Raw genomic sequence first — 21,082 nt, 5'->3', positions numbered from 1 at the left:
GTGGGGGCGGTGGTGGTGTGATGAATTGGGAGATTGGGATTGACGTGTATACACTAATATGTATAAAATAGATAACTAATAAGAACCTGCTGTATCTAAAAATAAATTAAATTAAATTAAAAATAAAAAAATCTGTGGTGTCATGATTTTTAACAATTCTCTCAACCAAGGTCAAGATGTCCCTTTTGAGGGATTTTAAATCTAAAAATATCTTCAGTAAGTTATCGTACTTTGACTTACAGAAATTACAAAAGTTTGAAACCTGCCTTTTCCCATCCGTCTCCAGGGCTTAACTCTTTTGAGTTCTACTGGCTCGGAAAAAGAAAAAGCATAAAGTTTTTTGAAATTGAAAAAGCATCTGAATGTAATCCTGGTACAGCAAACACAAAAGTTCAAACAAAAACTTGGTGAAGTACGTACAGAAGGGATAAAATAGCTACTCAGGTGTAATCAATAAATTTAGGTACCTATTTTCCCCTTTAAAGAACCTGAAAAAAAATTTAGTAATTGAAGAAAAGCTAGAGATAGAGAGTATGCTCTGATGCTTAGATAATGAAAGGCAAATATAAACTAGTGAGATCCTACAAAAAAGAAGGTAAGCCACAAAGTGCAGGAAATAGATAATGAAAGAAATTTTTAAATGAGGAAAAATTAAACATAAGAGTTATAAGTTCCCTTCCAGAGAGTGGGGAAAAAAAGAAAAACAGAAATGACACTTTTATGAAGTATACAGTCAACCAAAAGGAAAGAGTGTAAACCCAGGAAACAACAATCCCAATTTCACAAATGTCCATAAGATACATGGCAACATCATGTCTTGGGATTCTAATCACACAACATTCTTCAACTTCCTTTAAAAAGAACAATGTCAAAACATGTGAATTATGAAAATAAGAGTGTTTAAGTTTCAGTACATGGTATACATACTCTATTATGTGGCTAAAAATAGTTGCAACAGAAGAATTCAAAGGAAATAAAGTGTCGTGTAAATTACATCAGATAGACTTCTATACCAATTTAAAAGAAGAGCAGAATAGGACAATTTTTTTAAAACACAAATGAAATAAGCATCAACCTCAAAGTATTAAAAGCATTGATTTTTTCACATATTTAATGACAATAAAGAGAAAAAACTGCTCAATAAAGAAACTGCAATGTACTAAAAAATTCTGTTGAAGTATATTTTATCCCTAAAACAGCAACTTTCTGCAAAAACCACAGGGGAGAACACAACTATCATTAACTTTAATTTCTTGCATTAATCCAACATGAAATCAGATCAATTCACAAGTCTGTTGAAATAGCCCCTTACTATACATCATGACCTTGCATCATAACAGAGAATGCTGATACAACTTATCTTGGACTGGCCCTGAATTTTCAGAATTTAAAACAGGTCAAAGATATCATAAATGCTCAGTTGGGAGCAAATCAAGTTACAACTGTAGAAAAGAGAATCCTGAATGAAAAGCGACTGTTGGGAGAAAAATATCTCTGAAGAAGAAATGATGAGTGTTCTGTTGATAAAACTGAGATCTATAAAAATGTGAAGAGAGTGAAGTAGAAGAGGTAGGAAGTAATGTCATAAAGCAAAATAGCACTGAATATAGCAGTTTTGGCTTACCTAAGAACAATCAAGAATAGCACCTAAAAATGTACTTAGGGAACTTTCCCAGTGGTCCAGTGGTTACAACTCTGTGCTTCCACTGCAGCGGGCCCGGGTTCCATCTCTATTCAGGAAAGTAAGATTCTGCATGCCGTGAAGTGCAGCAAAAAAAAAAAAAAAGGTACTCAGATGTCACACTCATTCCCACTTCCTACCATGCTTGCGTGTTACCAATCAGAGAAACTACTCTCTACTTTTACAATAACATACAAAATATATAACAAGTGAGAAATATGTCTTATGAAAATTTCTTATTGTATTAAGAATATATTCAACAATGAATAAACACTTGGCTCTATGAGGATAGTTATTGTTTAAAATTACATAAAGCCTAGCTTCCATCCTATCTACCACATGCAACAATGAAGAAAGAAAAAAGAGGGCCCGTTAGCACAGTGGTTAAGAATCCGACTGCCAATGTAGGGGACACAGGTTCAAGCCCTGGTCTAGGAAGATACCATATGCCATGGAGCAACTAAGCCCGTACACCACAACTACTGAGCCTGCGCTCTAGAGCCCGTGAGCAGCAACTACTGAGCTCACGAGCCACAACTACGGAAGCCTGCGAGCCTAGAGGCCACGCTCCACCACAAGAGAAGCCACCACAATGAGAAGCCCGTGCACCGCAACGGAGAGTAGCCCCCACTCGCCGCAACTAGAGAAAGCCCACGCGCAGCAACGAAGACCCAACGTAGCCAAAAATAAATAAATAAATTTTTAAAAAATACAAAAGAGGGCTTCCCTGGTGGCGCAGTGGTTTAGAGTCCGCCTGCCAATGCAGGGGACGCGGGTTCATGCCCCGGTCCGGGAAGATCCCATATGCCGCGGAGCGGCTGGGCCCATGAGCCATGGCCGCTGGTCCGGAGCCTGTGCTCCGCAACGGGAGAGGCCACAACAGTGAGAGGCCCACGTACCGCAAAAAAAAAAAAAAAAAAAAAAAAAATACGAAAGAAGCAGCACAAATATTAAAAAGAAAGAAAGAGAAAAGACTCAGGATGATAGAGGACTGTGCTCTCTGCAGAATAAATCTAGGTTATACTTCAAAGTATTTGTTTTACTTATAGAAACAGTACAGACAGTAAGCTTAGCTAATTAAAAATATAATGTACATGTCATAACTTGTTTGGTTAGTTGTCTATAATATTTTAAAATATATATCTTAATACTAACAGTTTTAAGAGATTTTTTAAAAGATAAGCTGTTTCTCTAGATTAGTTCATGAAGTAAATTACATAATGCATATACTTTAGTAATATCCAAATATGTACTTGTTAATTAGAATTTTATACTTTGCTAATTAGAACTTGTTGATTCCTTAAAAAATTTGACCCACTACAATCAATCCACTGGTAAAGAATAAGAGAAGAGGAAGGAGGGAGGAAAGAAGAGGAAGGAAGGAAGCAGGGAAGGAAATAAATTATTTCTCATAAAGTATGGTTTTCAATAATGTATCGGCAATTTTTGTAACTTTCTTTAAAGGTAGGAACTTTTGTAAAAATCTCAGTCTGTTGAGTTTAGACATCTTAAGTTCACCCTTAGTTAAGTTATATCTAGAACATCAATGCCTTTCCTCCTCCTTCCCAGATACCTTTTTAACCCTCTCTCTCTCTCCCTTTCCTCTCTTCCTCTTCTGTCTCCGTCTCATACATACATACATACACACACACACACACACAATGTGTTTAATTCACTTACTAGTTTAAGTCCAAAAGGGACACTAACTAGAGCACAATAAATGGTAGAAAGAATAAAAATACACCTCAAGCTAAATAAGTCAAAGAGACGTATCCTTTATTGGCTACATTCCCCCAAATCATTTTTGTTCCAAATAAACCAATTGTGTCAGGTCTGGACAGGTGTCGCTCCAAAATCTCAAGGAGAGTTTACTTCTCTCAGTGATATTATGGAGGAGAGCAGGAGAGGAAACAAGCCCAGTCTTAAATTCCAGCATACAAAGGGACATTTCTAGGTGTTTCAGAGGTTTTGTATATCATTGTCCTTCTCTACAGACAGCAGCTGGATAAAGAATCTCACTGATTATAAGTTTCCTCAATACACCTTCCAAATCCACAGGTAGGATTAAACATCATGCAGAGCTAGGTTGCACCTTAACCTTCACACTAAGCTTTAGTTTCAGACTGTAGCAACTCACGTAAACGGTCAACATTTGGATCTATACTAGTCCACTACAGTAGAGTTCAAGGGTATTGATACACATTTTAGTTTAAAACTCTTTTAAAAACTCCTTTATAGTTGATCTGGTCTTCTATAAAATGTCAAAAAACAAAAAACACCAGCTTCTCTAGGATCCTTAGGTGAACAAGGCTCACCTGGGGTAGATCTAGGCTAAAGTGACTCCCAAGGTGTGACCTATAATAAACTATACTTCAGGAACCTTCCAGATCTTGATCAGTGGGGGTGGGGAGTGAGGCGTTTACCTCACTTGCAGAATTTGCCAATCATGTTACTGGATAATGTATACATCTGGAAAAGCACAACAGTTACCAAAGTGGTGCTTTATCACAAAAGTGAAGTTTCCACTAGAGTAAACCCAAACATGAAAGCTATTTTTAATAAAAGATAAATAATAAATCTATAATTGCATTCACTACAAACAACTTTATCTTTTACAACTATGTAATTTGCTTGATAAATATTAAATCCATGAGGAAGAGCTGCACTGTACAGGTTTCTTTTTTAAAGACTGTAAAAGTAACCTTTAACAAGCTAAGAAAGCAAGCTAAAGAAAATCCCAAATATGTGGTATCAAATTTACGCTGATTACAAATGGTGATTTATACCACCTGATTTAGGAAACCATAAATGTCTATAATTAAATACAACAGTCCTACTTGGTTTTCATTTAGTAAAATAATATTACTGAATGATGTACCACAGAAAAGACATCATTACAACAACTACATCCCAAGCAAAATTCTACTCTCAAATGGACTACAATTTAAACTGCAAATAGCAGAACCAAGAAAAAGGAGAAACATATATAGAAAGCCTCATAGCCCACCTTTCTTCTTGACTGGCATTCTTGGGTCTTTCCACTGACACAGGATTCAAGATCTCTTTTCAGGTCTCAACTTGATCCACCTGGATGGAGGCCAAGAGCCAGGTAACTGTTGCAAACCACTTCACTGTTTGAAATCCAGGCTGTCTTCTCTTTCAAATAAAGAAAAAATGATGTATTTTTTCCACCAACTTTGACAGTGCCCACGGAGTTTAAAGAAAAATAGCTTTTGAGTTTTTCAATGTTTATAAAACATTTATTCTTTTTAAAAAGAAAATTATTGTAAGCATAGAAAACATTATTAAAACTCCTCTTCAGGCAGCAGCATTTTTGGAGTTCGATGACTAACTCAATTAAGGCACAAACCAAATTTACACAGCTGTCTCATTACTCAATACATGATCAAATTCAAAGATGAACTGGTTGATGTTAAAAACCCTCAATTCTTTAGAGAAAAATTTAAAACCCACACCCCCAAAAAATACTTTTAAAAACCTCTTTGACTCTAGTCTCTAAAAAGGTGGGTGAGTTTGGACAGTTTTCTGGGGCAGAACAGACTGAAAGGCCCCTTTCTATTCACTGGACCAGAAGTTCCGATCTCACCCCCTCAGTAAGACAGGATCCAGCTTGCTGTCACTTTCATTTTTTTTTCTTCTGTGCTCTCCAAGCCCCTCAGGCTTGATCCTTAATGCCCCCTCTGATTCTGATCCTCCCACGTATTAACCGAGAGGATTGAAAAGAAGGAAAGCAATCCCCTGGCATGGAGACATTAAAGTGACAGTGCTACTCAATGGGCACTTGATGCAGGATGAGTTGGCGAAGATTTCTTCACATTGGAGTCATTCACATCATGCCGTCTCTTCGCATCCAAGCAGCTCCCTATCCGTCGAGGAAAAACACTGAGACTCTTCGAGACAAGTCAAACCTTCCCCCAAAGGTGTTTTCTGAGACGCTGTAGTAGTATTAGGCATGTGAGCATAAGCTGTGCAAACAGTTCGCGGTTTCCTAAATGAGAGAGTTCGGCCGCTTGGCTTCCACATCCACCCTTTTTCCCTCAGTCTTTCTCCAAACTACCCACCTTCCTTTTGCAGAAAAAACAAATCTCTCTGCTACCGCCGGCCACCCCTGCCCACACCCCGTTCTTATATAGAAGAGCACAGAAATGTCCTGCACCCTCCACGCGATGAAGTGTTTCCTCAGGCAGGAGAAACAGCAGCACTAGAAATTATATAACTCTCGATTTTGGCTTCTCTAAGACATGGAGACCGGAGGGTCGGGGGGTGCTGGTCTGGGAGATACTGCTGGGCACTGAACGCGCAGAAAAGGGCGCAAGGCGTCCTCGCTGGGCCCCCCCAACCCGAAACACCGGCTGGTAAGGGGGTCTTCTCGGGGAGGTGGGGGGCAAAATTCTCTCCGGTCTCTTTCCAAGCGAGGAGAAAGGATAGAATATGAGGGGACTAAAGACTGAGAAGGGGAGTCTGACGGCTGTGAGGGGAGGAGGCTAGTCGGGGCTGCTCTAGCAGCCGGTTGGGGGCTCTAGGGAGGAGGTGCCCGAGAAGCCGGAGCCTTAACACACGGGCCATACCAGAGGGGCAAGCACCCTGAAGGAATGAAAGGGGCTGGGCAGCTCGGCCCCAGCTAACGGAGGTACCCTGAGGAGAGGAAAACGCGCAGCGACATCCCTGCGCTCGGACCGCCCCACGTTCCCCTCAGGAGGCGAGAAGAGGGAGCTACGGTAACAAATTAAAGAGAAGGGAATACGGGCCTGGCAGGGGGGCGGGCCCATGGGAGTCTGGACCTCCTGGAAGCCAATGAGCGGCTCCCGTTTCTGGACGCCGGGCCCAATCACAGCCAGGATGGAGGGCGCGGCTTTTGACTGGGTCGGGGCGGGCCAGGGATGAGGGCTAGAGGCGTGAGCCCGCACCACTTCCCGCCCCGGGAGTTCTGGGTCCCCGCCCACCACTAGTCACGTGAGTCGCCAAAATGGCGGCGCTCGGGCGTGAGGCTGGAGCTGACAGGAGGGCTGCAGGTGTGGTGCCGGTGGGAGTTGGGGAAGCGTCCAAGGTAGGCGGAAACCCAGGGTGGTAGGGGCGGTGATTTCTGCAGCCTCAAGTGCTGCCGCACTCTTCTGAAATGATGCGCGTAAAAGGGATTTGAAGTCTAAAGAGAACAGCTCCCAAGTCCATGCAGGGCGCAATTAAATCCCTGGTTGCTATGAAAAGAGGTGGGGAGAAAGTAGGAGACCTAAAGGTTAGTCCTGATTGATGTAGTCTGTTTTCTCTTCACTCGGCGCGTTTGCATTTTAAATTTCCTGCCAGTTTGTCCTGACCTCTGCCTGAGTTATGGGTTCTGAGGAGATGACTACATCTTGCTTATCCGGGGGGCTTTCAAATACCAGGTGAATGTCTGAGCAAATGATGAATGTTAAATAAAATTCTGAAGGTCAAGTGAAATAATACACATAAAAGCACTACAAAACCATAAAATATTACTGGTATAATCGTGGTGACTAGTTGAGTGGCCTTGAACTGGTTACTCTTTAGATAAAATGTTAGTTATAGAGAAATTTTTACAATTCAGTACTTGTAAAAATTCTATCAGGAAGTTATCAGTAGTATATTTCTCTGCTTTAATAACTGCCTTACAAAAACTATGCACTCAATAAATATTTGCTGTCCTGTTTCAGTATTTTGGGATCATAATCCTGGATATCTGTTTCCTATATATTGAGGTGTAGACGAGGTAGGACATTGATACAAGGGATTGCCTGAAAGTTTTCTTTGTGAGGAATAAGGCACTTCAGTGAATTGGATGACAGCAAAACAAAAAGTTTTCCCAAGTTTCTGGTTAATTGTCATGTTACTGACAACTGCCTTCATGTACACTAGAGGGATTAGATATAGAATCTCCCTTAGATATTGCTATCTCGTCTTTTCCATTTGCCATTTAGATGTCAGAGAGAGGCAAAAGATTAAATCTAGTCTTTGAAAAATTGTAATTTATAAAATATTTTACTTTTCTTTCTGTCCTGCTCAGATATTTTAAAGAAAAAGATAGAACTGGCTTGAGTACAGTTCTTCAATGATGCAAGGAAAGAAACTCGTCCATTATTACTCATTGTTTAATACCATATGAAGATTCAAAAGAGTCTGTACCTTCAGGATGTTGATACCATGGATGAATTGGCCTTTCATTAGTTAGAGTTAGGGTTGGAACATATCACTTATTCAGGAAATGAATATTACAGTGATGTTCAACATGTGTCCATTGACTACCAGCATCAGAATCACTTGGTGTTATTAAAATGCAGATTTCTAGACTTTACTCCTGTTGAATCCAGATATCTCAATAGGGAGCTCAAGAGACTGCATTTCAGATAAACTCGTGATTCCTGTACACATGAAAAGTTGAGAATCTTAAAATGCAGATTTCTAGACTTTACTCCTGTTGAATCCAGATATCTCAATAGGGAGCTCAAGAGACTGCATTTCAGATAAACTCGTGATTCCTGTACACATGAAAAGTTGAGAATCTTACTAAGTCTCTTTTATGTCTTCTATGCTTAACCCTTTCCGATTCTCTTGCCCAGGACTCCTAAAATTTGAGACTTATTAGTCTATGCCCTTGACCATAAATGTTGTTAAAATGGAGAATCATATAAATTGTGAAAGGCATAGATTTAATCTATTCATTGGCTAATCTGGAATCCCATAATGCCAGTATGGCAAAAGATGTAACAAATATTAAGACGTTTCACAGAAATCTGAGAGTCTTACCCAGAGCAAAATATTCAGAAGGGATCCTTTCTGAGGGTCCAATTTTGTTTTGTTTTTTTTCAACTACTGGTTTCTGTTAAGATGCTACTGGCCAAACCTCATGGTCCCTTGACATTAGCAACTGTCTATTCATACATCACACTTGGGACACAGGAACTTTCCAACCCTGGAGCCCAGTGCCATCGGTCCAGGCTCCCTGATATACTGCATAGCAATTTCCAGCAAAGGCCCTACTTCTGCCTCAGTAGGGATCTGGATATATATACCTTATATAATCCAAGGTAACCATGATCCACTGCCTCTTCCTAGGCTGGAATGTGTCCCTCTTTCTGATGTTCTCTCTCGATATTCTCCAAGGCAATCCCTGTTCTCTCCTACCTCTCCAGGAAAGTCAACATAATCTCCAAAAGCTCAGGCTTTCATGAGACAGAGGATAAAGATAGTGGTCAACAAGTAGCTACTGTTTACTTTCAGCTCTGAAAAAGCTAGAGCATGGAGAACTACAAAGGGCCTGGCTACCTTCAGGGAAAACTGTAAAGAAAACAAAAAATATCTCAGTAAATTATCCTTCTACAACAAGTCCTCAGGCAAGTCAACCTCTCTGAACCTTGTTGTCTCATCCATAAAGGTAGAGATGACCATTATCCTACCAATTTCTCAAAGTTGTTATGTGAATCAAAAAGCCATCATCTAACATAATAAGAGCTCACTAAATAGTGACTGAATCATTAACAAAGTGTGTGAAAGCAGATGACAGTACTTGACACTTTTACTAGAGTCTAAATGTTTTTTAATGTGAATCTGTAGAATTTATAAGATTTAATATTAACATCATTAGCTATTATGGTTCTGGATTTTTGTGTTTTCCAGGACATCAAGATGCCAACATACATATATGGTCAGTCCAGTCCTTCTCTAGGAGATGCAAAACTCAGAAAACCAATGGTCATCGAAATCATAGAAAAAAATTTTGAATATCTTAGAAAAGAAAAGTAAGAAACTCACCTAGACTGAAAGTCAATAACTTTATTTGCAGATCTTCTGTATTGCCATTGTTTCTAGGTATCTAAGATCCTGTTAACTTTATTGAGTTGGTTATAAAGAAAGCTTATTTTAAAAAAAGAACTGGAGGGAAACATGAGCAGATGAAAATAGTGGTTTGTTGGAATTACTGAGACTGGATAAATTTCTTTTCTCTCTTGAAATTGTTTTGTTTCTAAAATTGTTGAAATGTTATTTGTGCAATAAACATATTTTAATTAAAAGTAATTAGGAGAACACCATTTTGAGGGCTACTTATATTAATTATCAATTGTAATTAATTTCAGTTTAGAATTTATTACCTCAGTAACAGTGCTGAGCTCAGCAAAAGGGAATACAGATTCCATGATGTACATATAGTCTCACATTACCGTTCTGACTTTTAGGTTAATAGAGCTCAAGAATAAAATCAAAGGACGTTGATCTTAGACTTTAAACATTTCTGGATTTAGGTATGAGTCAGAAAAACTAGATCTTTCAAATTTCTTTGGATGAAATTTTGGAAATCCTAGACAAATTATTTTAAATATCTGGACTACTTAAGAATAGTTATTTTCTAGAAGGCCTAACCAAATGTAAAAAACTTTTTTCAAATGACCTTAAGCAAATTAATTCTTTTAGTAGAAAGAACAATATTCTTGGATTTAGATAGTTCATAAAATTTGGCTACATTGGAACATATTCATATTTATTTGTGGCCAAAATTCATTCTCTCTTTAAAAGAGCTCCATCTTAGAACCACTCTATTCTCAGGAAGATAATTATATTGTTCTCTCATTAGAATGCAAGTTCTATGAGGGGTAGAATTTCTTTTCTTTTTTTTCTTTTTTTTTTTTCCACTTTATTCACTGCCCCACCCTCAGCACAAAGAAAATACCTTTCTTTGTATAGTATTGAGCATAGTAAATGCTCAAGAAAAATTTGATGTTGAGTAAATATGTAATAACAAACCCAGGAAAGGATATATCTATTAGAAGAATATTCTGTTGAACTTAATTCTTCACTTTGTTTTTCCAATTAGGACTTTAAATATATATGGAACAGTGACCTTTGGAACAACAGCTGGTTTCTCTGGAATATTGGCAAACTTAATTTTCAGACGTTGCTTCAAGGTTAAACATGATGCTTTGAAGACATATGCATCATTGACTACACTTCCATTTTTGTCTACCATAGTTTCTTATGAGCTTCTTGTAAGACATGCTTTGTATTCAGGTAAATTTAAATTCATTAACATATAATGTGTTTCTATCTAAGTAAAATTACTCATTAACATATACTGTTGCTACTGCTGATAATAGTCCCTTACATTTGTGTATTTCTTTACCACTAACAAAGTACCTTCACATATAGTGTACTGTTTCATCCCCACAACAATCCTCCTAATCAGCCAGGGCAAGTAGTAGCGTGTCTTTTCTTTACAGGTAAGAAACTAAGCTGAGACATGTTCAAGTACACTAAGAAGCAGCATGATATACTGGGAAAAAAGGAGGCTTTGGTATACTACATATTTCACTTAAGTTTTGTGACACTGGGCAAGTCATTTAATCTCTGAGACTCAGTTGTCTTATCTATGAATTAGGACTAATAGTACTTACCTCACAGGATTGTTTTAAGAATTAAGATACTGTGTGTTGAATGTCTAACATAGTATCTGGCATATTATGGGCTTCTAATGTTATTTCCTACCTCCTCCCCTTACCTTAAGTTTCACAACTAGTAATTGATGGAACCTCTGACCCCTGTTCATCAGGTCCCTGCTTAAATACCTTTTCCCCAGGGAAACCTCTGATTCCCTCAGGTTAAGTTTCTAGATACATTCTCTATTCATTTTACCTTCAAAGCATATGCACACTTAAGATTATTTGTTTAAATATTTGTCTAATGTATTTCCTTCTTAGTAAATGGACCTGAAGGTCAGAGATTGGATCTCTTCTGTGTAATACTGTATCCCTAGCACATGCCTGACACATGGACAATATAAATGTACTACCCTAAAATCCAGATATCTGGTCTACTAGTTTATATACTTCACTATGAAATTACTTCTTCAACAGCCATATAAGTAAGAGGTAACTTATCTTTATGTGAAGTATAATAAAAGCATTTTTTAAATGTGATACATTTAGTCTATTGTGCCATAGACTGAATTTCTAATATTCTTTCTACTATTTTGCTATGCTTGAGGACAATGCAAATAACTACTGTATGAGGACCCAAGACTCTTAATAGTTCTTATCCTGAGTTTTAAAAGGAGATCAAATTTACTTTTGTTTTCCAGGTAATATAAGCCGGGAAAATTGTGTTCTGAGAAGTTCACTGATTGGCATAGTGTGTGGTGTTCTATATCCCATTGCTTTAGCTTTTTCTAAAAATGGACGTCTGGCAGTCAAGTAAGTCCATCTTTTTGTTCCGTTTCTTCCTTTCTTCCCTTTTTTTCTTTAAATTTATTTATTTAATTTATTTATTTTTGGCTGCTTGGGGGTTTTCTCTAGTTGAGGCAAGCAGGGGCTACTCTTGGTTGCGGTGTGCGTATGGGCTTCTCATTGCAGTGGCTTCTCTTGTTGCAGAGCACCGGCTCTAGGCACACAGGCTTCAGTAGTTGTGGCACGCAGACTCAGCAGTTGTGGCTCATGGGCTCCAGAGCGCAGGCTCAGTAGTTGTGGCGCACAAGCTTGGTTGCTCCGCAACATGTGGGACCTTCCAGGACCAGGGCTTGAACCTGTGTCCCCTGCATTGGCAGGTGGATTCTTAACCACTGCACCACCAGGGAATCCCCCCTTTTTTTTTTAATGTTAATAAATTCTCCTTATTCTTTAGCTGCCAATGACACATTTTCATCAAAATATCATAGTTTCATATTTCAAATAGCTAATTTTAACCTTTTTTGCTATCTACATGAAAGATCTAGAATGGAAATGATCAGTTTAGGAGACATCAACAAATTTTTTATAGAATTTACTTCCAGAGGAAGTAATTAATCCTTTTTCATTTTTAGGTATCATACTGTTCCACTGCCACCAAAAGGAAGGGTTTTACGTTATTGGCTGCTGCTCTGTCAAACAGAGGTAAAAGCAATGGTGATTCCTCTTATACTTCAGACAGCCCTTGGAATATATCATGGTCTACAGCATTATGCAATATTTGAAAGTACACTTGAGAAAACTGTACATGAAGATTAACCAAAGAATGAATGTATACTAAATCAGTATAATGGACTTTTTTATGATGAGGACTTAGGCACTGCTGAAAGAGTTAAAAGTAATTCTGGATAGACAATTTGTTTCTTTTCCTTTTGCCTGGTGTATAGCAGGTGCTCAATAAATATTCAGTAATTAAATAAATGTAGGTTTCGTCTCTGTTTTGTCATTGTATGTGGAAATGGATTTGAGGCCTCAAGGTCTGATCTATACATTTATGTATGTGTTCATTCACAAACATTTACTGAGCACCTGCTAGGTCTCAGACATTGTGTTACATATAGTAAGAAATCATCCTTATCCAGAAAGAACTCACAATTAGAAATATGAACACATAGCATGAGAGGGTTTGAGAGATATACACATAATTCTTTGGGCACACTGAGGGTGTGGCTGTTAACTACTTGTGCAGAAGGGAAAGCTATGGGGAGAAAGTGACATTTGTCCTAGATTTTGAAGGGGAAGTTGAAAGTTCACAAGAAAGCAATATAGAAATAACATAACAGCCCATTCCTCTACTCTAAACTCGAATTCAGTACACTTCAGTACACTTACTAGCTCTTATCATTGACAAATTATTACCTTCACTGTGCTATTTAAAGAACATTTAGTGAGTGCATTAATATAGGCACCAGGGGTACGAAAATTCAGTCACTGTCCTCAAGAAGCATAAAACCTAAAGAAAGAGATCACAGCATGCTTCTTTAAGTCTTCTAGAGCATTCTTGAGCTACATGTTTAGTTAGGGAAACAGGAGAGGAAATGAATGCTGTCTGATGAAAAGAATAAGACACAGAATGGAACCCCGTAACTCATTCTCCTTGTCTTAATCACATTCATCCTGAGATTTAAAGATTTGGTCATCTGAGGCCCCAAGCAACACAAAACAGAAATGGAAGTCTTGATGAGGTGCTTTACAGCATCATATATAACAAAATGAAATACACACACTCTTTTACTAATAAAAAAAAAAATGGTTAGTAGCTGTCCAGCTTTGTATTCTCAGAATAATCCATGATACTTGAAACTCTGAGGAAAGGGCAGGCAATTGGGGGAAGAGAGGAAACCAAGTCAAATAGATAACAAGATCAATGGTATTAATATTAACTCTTAAACATTTATTATTATACAAGTACATGAATACCTTCTTATTGTGAGATATACAAATGATCCAGAAGTATATAGAGCGTGACTTGAAAGTCCCCCTTCACTCCCACTTCATCCTATTTCTACTCCATTCTCCAGAGGCAACCGTCATCAAGTTAGCACATCTTTTTCCTTGTAGTATTCTTTTGTAACTTACATATTTTTTTAATAAATGGTATTATCCATACATATACTGGAAATTAATTTTCCCTTCAATGTATGTCTTGGAGATCTTTCCGACTCATTACGTGTAGGTCTAACATGTTCCTTTTGGTGACTGAAAAACATTCTTGGTGATTCTAGTATTCACATAGGTGATCTTTCCAATACCCTGGTCTCTCTATCCTACCACTTATTCCCATGGTCATACTTTAGACCTATGCTGTCCAATATAGTAGTCATTAGCCATGTGTGCCTCCTGAGCATTTGAAATGTGAGTAGTCTAAATTGAGATATGTAGTAAGTATAAAATACACATTAAGTTTTAAAGATTTACTATCTAAAAAAGAATATAAAACATCTCAATAACCTTTTGATTACATGTTGAAATGTTACTCTTGGATATATTGGATTAAATAAAATACATTAAAATTAATTTTACCTGCTTTTTTAAATCTGGCTACTATGAAATTTTAAGTTATATACACAGCACATGTTTTTATTGGACTGTGTTGCCCTAGACCTTGTCATTATCAATAAATTGAAATTCTTCACATTCTCAATTGTAAAATCCCATATTCTGATCACTACCTCCTGTCCTTCCTGTTTATTCCTTCTCATACTGCAATCCGGCATTACTTCAGCTCTATCAGAATCTATAATCCATTAATCCCATTACCTTTTCACTGTCTCTCACCCCCCTCACATCCTTACCATCTCCAGCTTCAGTCACATCAATCTTTTTAAAGTTTGCCAATATCAAGGAAAAAAAAACAAAAATGAATCTAGCTAAGGTTGATTTTGAAATAAAGATATTTGCCTCTTGTTTTGTGAATTTTCTGTTCATGTCTTTGGCGCATTTGATTTGTAGATCAAATAAACTCTCTATAAATTCTGGGTATTTTGTTTCTTCATATGCTGAGATAGTAATCTGAGAAATACAGCAAGGTTGACTTAGGTTCACCTCGCTTGCCACCTGAAAGCAGGAGAGATCTGTATCTTACTCCATGACTTCAATTTGCCTTTTTTACAATAGAAAAAGCAGGGAAGTCTATCAATGTTTTCCACTGGCTTTGGAAGCAGTACTTGCCAAAGTGGCTGTAAGAGGCCTGAAAGGAGAAATTAGGGAAAACTTGATCTGGGCCTGAGCCCAAAGGTGAAGCTAGGTGAACCAGAGTGAAGAAAGGCAGCAAGTCACTAGAGGCAAGATAGTTCAGAGGTGTGAAGTACAGCCTGGAGCTCCACTATCAAAGTTCAAATCCTGGCCTTACTACTTACCAACGGATAACTGTGAACAAGCTATTTCACCTCTCTGCACCTCACTTTCCTCATCTGTAAACTGAGAGATAAAGATTGTACTTACCTTAAAGTGTTGTCAGCACTAAATGAGTTAATAACATGTAAATCAAAACAGTGGCCAACTCACAGGGAGTCTGTATATGTTACTGCCATTACTGTTGTTCGTGTTGCTCTTACTGCATGCCAGCTAGCACAGTCCTTTCCCTAGCCTGTAGTTATCTGTTTAGCATTTTTCTAGGAAAGATTAGAAAGAAGCACAGCAAAGAAAATTCACAAGATATCTTTCACTTGATTAAATACATACTCATTTATTCAACTAATACTGATTCAAGATACAGCATATGAAAGACATTGTATAACACACACTGGGCAATCTACCTAACCTTTCTGACCATGTTTCCTCTTAAAACATAGTAATAACTGCTTTGCAGTGAGGTTATAGAAATGGAACCATACCATACCTGGCCTATAAGAGGTGCTCAATAAATGTGTTTACATTGCCTGTTTTCCCCGATGTTCTCCCTGAGTTATATGTAATGACTAAGATATGGTCCCAACTATGGGAACTTACCTTCTCTCTTGGCTTTTCCCCTGCATTTTCTCCAACTGCCTTAGCCATGTGATTATCCCCCTGCTTTTGTATTTACTGCATCATATTGCATTACCTGCTATGTACTGTATCATATTGATTTTCTTCCTGCCTTTGTACAATTACATTGTCTTGTGTAAACTATTCAGTATTTGAATTTCCAACTTTAAGCAATAATCTAATAATGAAGAAATGGTATTCTACAGATGTGGCTGATTTCATAGAACTTGTTCACTTACATTCCTAAGCCTCATTAAAAAAAAAAGATTCTTCCAAAGATACATAACCCATATTCCCCTATCTTCATCATCTTATACCCACAAAGACAGTCACGCTAACATTAATAAAAAGAATAATTGAATCTTGGTATCCCTGAGTCCCACCAGCTTCACTAAAGTAATGACCCCCAAAAGCCTCCCCAAGATTAGACATAGCAGAAGAGTAGTAAACTTAAAGACACAATATCAACTTCAAAGTAAAACTGAAAAAAAAACCTAACATAGTATTACTGAGTAGCCTTATATACCTGTAATTTAAGTCAATTAAGGAAGGGATGAGCAGAAAAAAATTTTTTGAAATACTAATGGCTGAAAATTTTCCAGATTTGATGAAATGTATAAAAAAAAATCCAGAAACTAGCTGAGCAACTCCTACACATCAGGCAAACAAGGAAATATCCAGACCAAAATAGGTAGGAAAGGCTGAGAAACACTCTTGCCATAAGCCCCCCTGCCAGCTCGGCAACATACTCTCACGAGGAAACTTGAAAATCCCAGTTTCTCCCACGCTGTTGGCCACACACCTTCCAGGTGCCTGCTCCTCTAGTGACACGGGGCCGGGAGATGCTCTCCTCAGCGCCTTGCCTGGGTGGGCAAGTCAGGCTCTAGGGCTGGCAGAAATCCTCATTTGAGGGTCCCACTGAGGTCCCCAGTCAAAGTGCTACAGCTGAGCAGAGCGGCTGCCTGGGACTACTGCTCAGGTGCTGCAGAAAGCCTTCTTGGAATCTGACATGTTATTACTTTCGGACCACTGGCCAGCTGCTCCTGACTTAGCCACATGAAGGCTCAGACTATCCCAGTCTCTGAACTGAAGAGAACCAACACTATTAGCATATCTCTCACCACCATGAATGCAAGGTATTTCAATGAAGAGTATCAGGAGGACATCTACAAGTCCCAGACTGGCATGTGAAAGTTCTGAGGAATGGTGGAATAACCCAATGTACCTAGGTGACCTTTACAGACAGCTGAGACAGAGCTACAACAGGGCAGTGGCTGACACAACTCAAAGCACATCTTTTCCAGCCATGTGGCTGACAGGGTCTTGGTGCTCTGGCCGGCTGTCAGGACTGAGCCCCTCATGTGGGAGAGCCGAATTCAGGACATTGGACCACCAGAGACCTCCTGGCCCCATGTAATATCAATTGGCGAGAGCTCTCGCAGAGATCTCCGTCTCAATGCTAAGACCCAGCTCCACTCAACGACCACCAAGCTCCAGTGCTGGACACCCCATGCCAAACAACTAGCAAGACAGGAACACAACCCCACCCCTTAGCAGAGAGGCTGCCTAAAATCATAATAAGATCACAGACACTCCAAAACACACCACCAGATGTGGTCTTGCCCACCAGAAAGACAATATCCAGCCTCATCCACCAGAACACAGGAACCAGTCCCCTCTACCAGGAAGCCTACAAAACCCACTGAACCAACCTTACCCACTGGGGGAAGACACCAAAAAAAACGGGAACTACGAACCTGCAGCCTGGGAAAAGGAGACCCCAAACACATTAAGTTAAGCAAAATGAGAAGACAGAGAAACACACAGCATATAATTACAGAACAAACAAATGAAGAAGAAATAGGCAGTCTACCTGAAAAAGATTTCAGAGTAATGATAGTAAAGATGATCCAAAATCTTGAAAATAGAATGGAGAAAATACAAGAAACATTTAACAAGCACCTAGAAGAACTAAAGAGCAGACAAACAATGATGAACAACCCAATAAATGAAATTAAAAATTCTCTAGAAGGAATCAATATCAGAATAACTGAAGCAGAAGAACAGATAAGTGACCTGGAAGAAAAAATAGTGGAAATAACTACCGCAGAGCAGAATAAAGAAAAAAGAATTGAGGACAGTCTTACAGACCTCTGGGACAACAGTAAACACACCACATTTGAATTATAGGGGTCCCAGAAGAAGAAGAGAAAAGGGACGGAGAAAATATTTGAAGAGATTATAGTTGAAAACTTCCCAAATATGGGAAATGAAATAGTCAAGTCCAGGAAGCACGGAGAGTCCCATACAGGATAGATCCAGGAAGAAACACGCCAAGACACATATTAATCAAACTATCAAAAATTAGATACAAAGGAAAAATATTAAAAGCAGCAAGGGAAAAGCAACACATAACATGCAAGGGAATCCCCATAAGGTTAACAGCTGATCTCTCAGCAGAAATTCTGCAAGCCAGAAGGGTGTGGCAGGACATATTTAAAGTGATAAAAGGGAAAAACCTACAACCAAGATTACTCTACCCAGCAAGGATCTCATTCAGATTGAACAGAGAAATTACAACATTTACAGACAAGTAAAAGCCAAGAGAATTCAGCACCACCAAACCAACTTTACAACAAATGCTAAAGGAACTTCTCTAGGCAGGAAACACAAGAGAAGGAAAAGACCTACAATAACAAACCGAAAACAATTAAGAAAATGGTAATAGGAACATACATATCAATAATTACCTTAAATGTAATGGATTAAATGCTCCAACCAAAAGATATACACTGACTATATCAATACAAAAACAAGACCCATATATATGCTATCTACAAGAGACCCACTTCAGACCTAGGGACACATACAGACTGAAAGTGATGGGATGGAAAAAAACACTCCATGCAAATGGAAATCAAAAGAAAGCTGGAGTAGCAATTCTCATATCAGACAAAATAGACGTTAAAAGAAAGACTATTACAAGAGACAAAGAAGGACACTAACTAATGATCAAGGGATCAATCCAAGAAAAAGATATAACAATTGTAAATATTTACACACCCAACGTAGGAGCACCAAAATACATAAGGCAAATGCTAACAACCATAAAAGGGGAAATCGACAGTAACACAATAATAGTAGGGGACTTTAACATCCCACTTTCACCAATGGACAGATCATCCAAAATGAAAATAAATAAGGAAACACAAGCTTTAAATGACACATTGGACACGATGGACTAAATTGATATTTATAGGACACTCCATCTAAAAACAACAGAATACACTTTCTTCTCAAGTGCTCATGGAACATTCTCCAGGATAGGTCATATCTTGGGTCACAAATCAAGCCTTGGTAAATTTAAGAAAATTGAAATCATATCAAGTATCTTTTCCAACCACAACTCTATGAGACTAGATATCAATTAAAGCAAAAAAGATGTAGGAGGCTTCCCTGGTTGTGCAGTGGTTAAGAATCCGCCTGCCAATGCAAGGGACACGGGTTTGAGCCCTGGTCCAGGAAGATCCCACATGCCGAGGAGCAACCAAGCCCATGCAGGATAACTACTGAGCCTGCATTCTAGAGCCCATGAGCCACCACTACTATAGCCTGCGTGCATAGAGCCTGTGCTCCGCAATGAGAGAAGCCACCACAATGAGAAGCCTGCACACCGGCACGAAGAGTAGCCCCCACTCACCGCAACTAGAGAAAGCCTGCGAGCAGCAACAAAGACTCCGTGCAGTCAAAAATAAATAAATTAATTAATTTTTTTAAAAAAAGCTGTAAAAAATACAAACACATGGAGGCTAAACAATACAGTACTAAATAACCAAGAGTTCACTGAAGAAATCAAAGATGAAATCAAAAAATACCTAGAAAAAAATAACAATGAAAACACGATGACCCAAAACATATGGGATGCAGCAAAACCAGTCTAAGAGGGAAGTTTATAGCAATAAATCCTACCTCAAGAAACAAGAAATATCTCAAATAAACAACCTAACCTTTCACCTAAAGCAATTAGAGAAAGAAGAACAAAAAAAACCCAAAGTTAGCAGAAGGAAAGAAATCATAAAGATCAGACCAGAAATAAATGAAAAAGAAATGAAGGAAATGATACCAAAGATCAATAAAACTAACAGCTGGTTCTTTGAGAAGATAAACAAAATTGATAAACCATTAGCCAGACTCATTAAGAAAAAAAGGGAGAGGACTCAAATCAATAGAATTAGAAATGAAAAAGGAGAAATAACAACTGACACTGCAGAAATGCAAAGAAAAGGTCATGAGAGGTTACTAACAAGCAACTATATGCCAATAAAATGGACAACCTGGAAGAACTGGACACATTGTTAGAAAAGCACAACCTTCCAACACTGAAGCAGGAAAAAATAGAAAATATAAACAGACCAATCAGAAGCACTGAAATTGAAACTGTGATTAAACATCTTCCAACAAACAAAAGCCCAGGACCAGATGGCTTCACAGGCGAATTCTATCAAACATTTAGAGAAGAGCTAACACCTATCCTTCTCAAACTCTTCCAAAATATAGCAGAGGGAGGAACACACCCAAACTCATTCTACGATGCCACCATCACCCTGATACCAAAACCAGACAATGATGTCACAAAAAAGAAAACTACAGACCAATATCACTGATGAACATAGATGCAAAAATCCTCAACAAAATACCAGCAAACAAAATACCAGCAAACAGAATCCAACAACACATTAAAAGGATCATACGCCCTGATCATGTGGGGTTTATCGGAGGAATGAAAGGATTCTTCAATATATGCAAATCAATCAATGTGTTAAACCATAATAACAAATTGAAAGGGAAAAATGATATGATCATCTCAAAAGATGCAGAAAATGTTTTTGACAAAATTTAACACTGCTTTATGAAAAAAACCCTCCAGAAAGTAGAGGGAACTTACCTCAACATAATAAAGGCCATATATGACAAACTCACAGCCAACATCATTCTCAATGGTGAAAAACTGATACCATTTCCACTAAGATCAGAAACAAGACAAGGCTGCCCACTCTCACCACTATTATTCAACATACTTTTGGAAGTTTTAGCCACAGCAATCAGAGAAGAAAAGGAAATAAAAGGAATCCAAATTGGAAAAGAAGAAGTAAAGCTGTCACTGTTTGCAGATGACATGATACTATAC

The 21,082-nt window shown here is 38.3% G+C and overlaps 1 protein-coding gene across 1 annotated transcript; it reads left to right on the top strand.

The window, feature by feature from the left end:
• The first annotated feature begins 6,668 nt into the window (after positions 1–6,668).
• On the top strand, positions 6,669–12,846 carry TMEM126B (transmembrane protein 126B). The gene is made up of 5 exons (XM_024763601.1): positions 6,669–6,749; positions 9,332–9,453; positions 10,524–10,717; positions 11,784–11,895; positions 12,501–12,846. Exons 1-5 carry the CDS (start codon positions 6,669–6,671, stop codon positions 12,682–12,684), a joined length of 693 nt encoding a protein of 230 aa, XP_024619369.1. The 3' UTR covers positions 12,685–12,846.
• The last annotated feature ends 8,236 nt before the right edge of the window (positions 12,847–21,082 follow it).

Source organism: Neophocaena asiaeorientalis, unplaced genomic scaffold (genome assembly GCF_003031525.2).
Source record: "Neophocaena asiaeorientalis asiaeorientalis breed wild unplaced genomic scaffold, Neophocaena_asiaeorientalis_V1.1 scaffold946, whole genome shotgun sequence".
Lineage (NCBI taxonomy): Eukaryota > Metazoa > Chordata > Mammalia > Artiodactyla > Phocoenidae > Neophocaena > Neophocaena asiaeorientalis.
The sequence above is the reverse complement of the archived record's forward strand: the minus strand, read 5'-3'. Positions and strand labels throughout refer to the sequence as shown.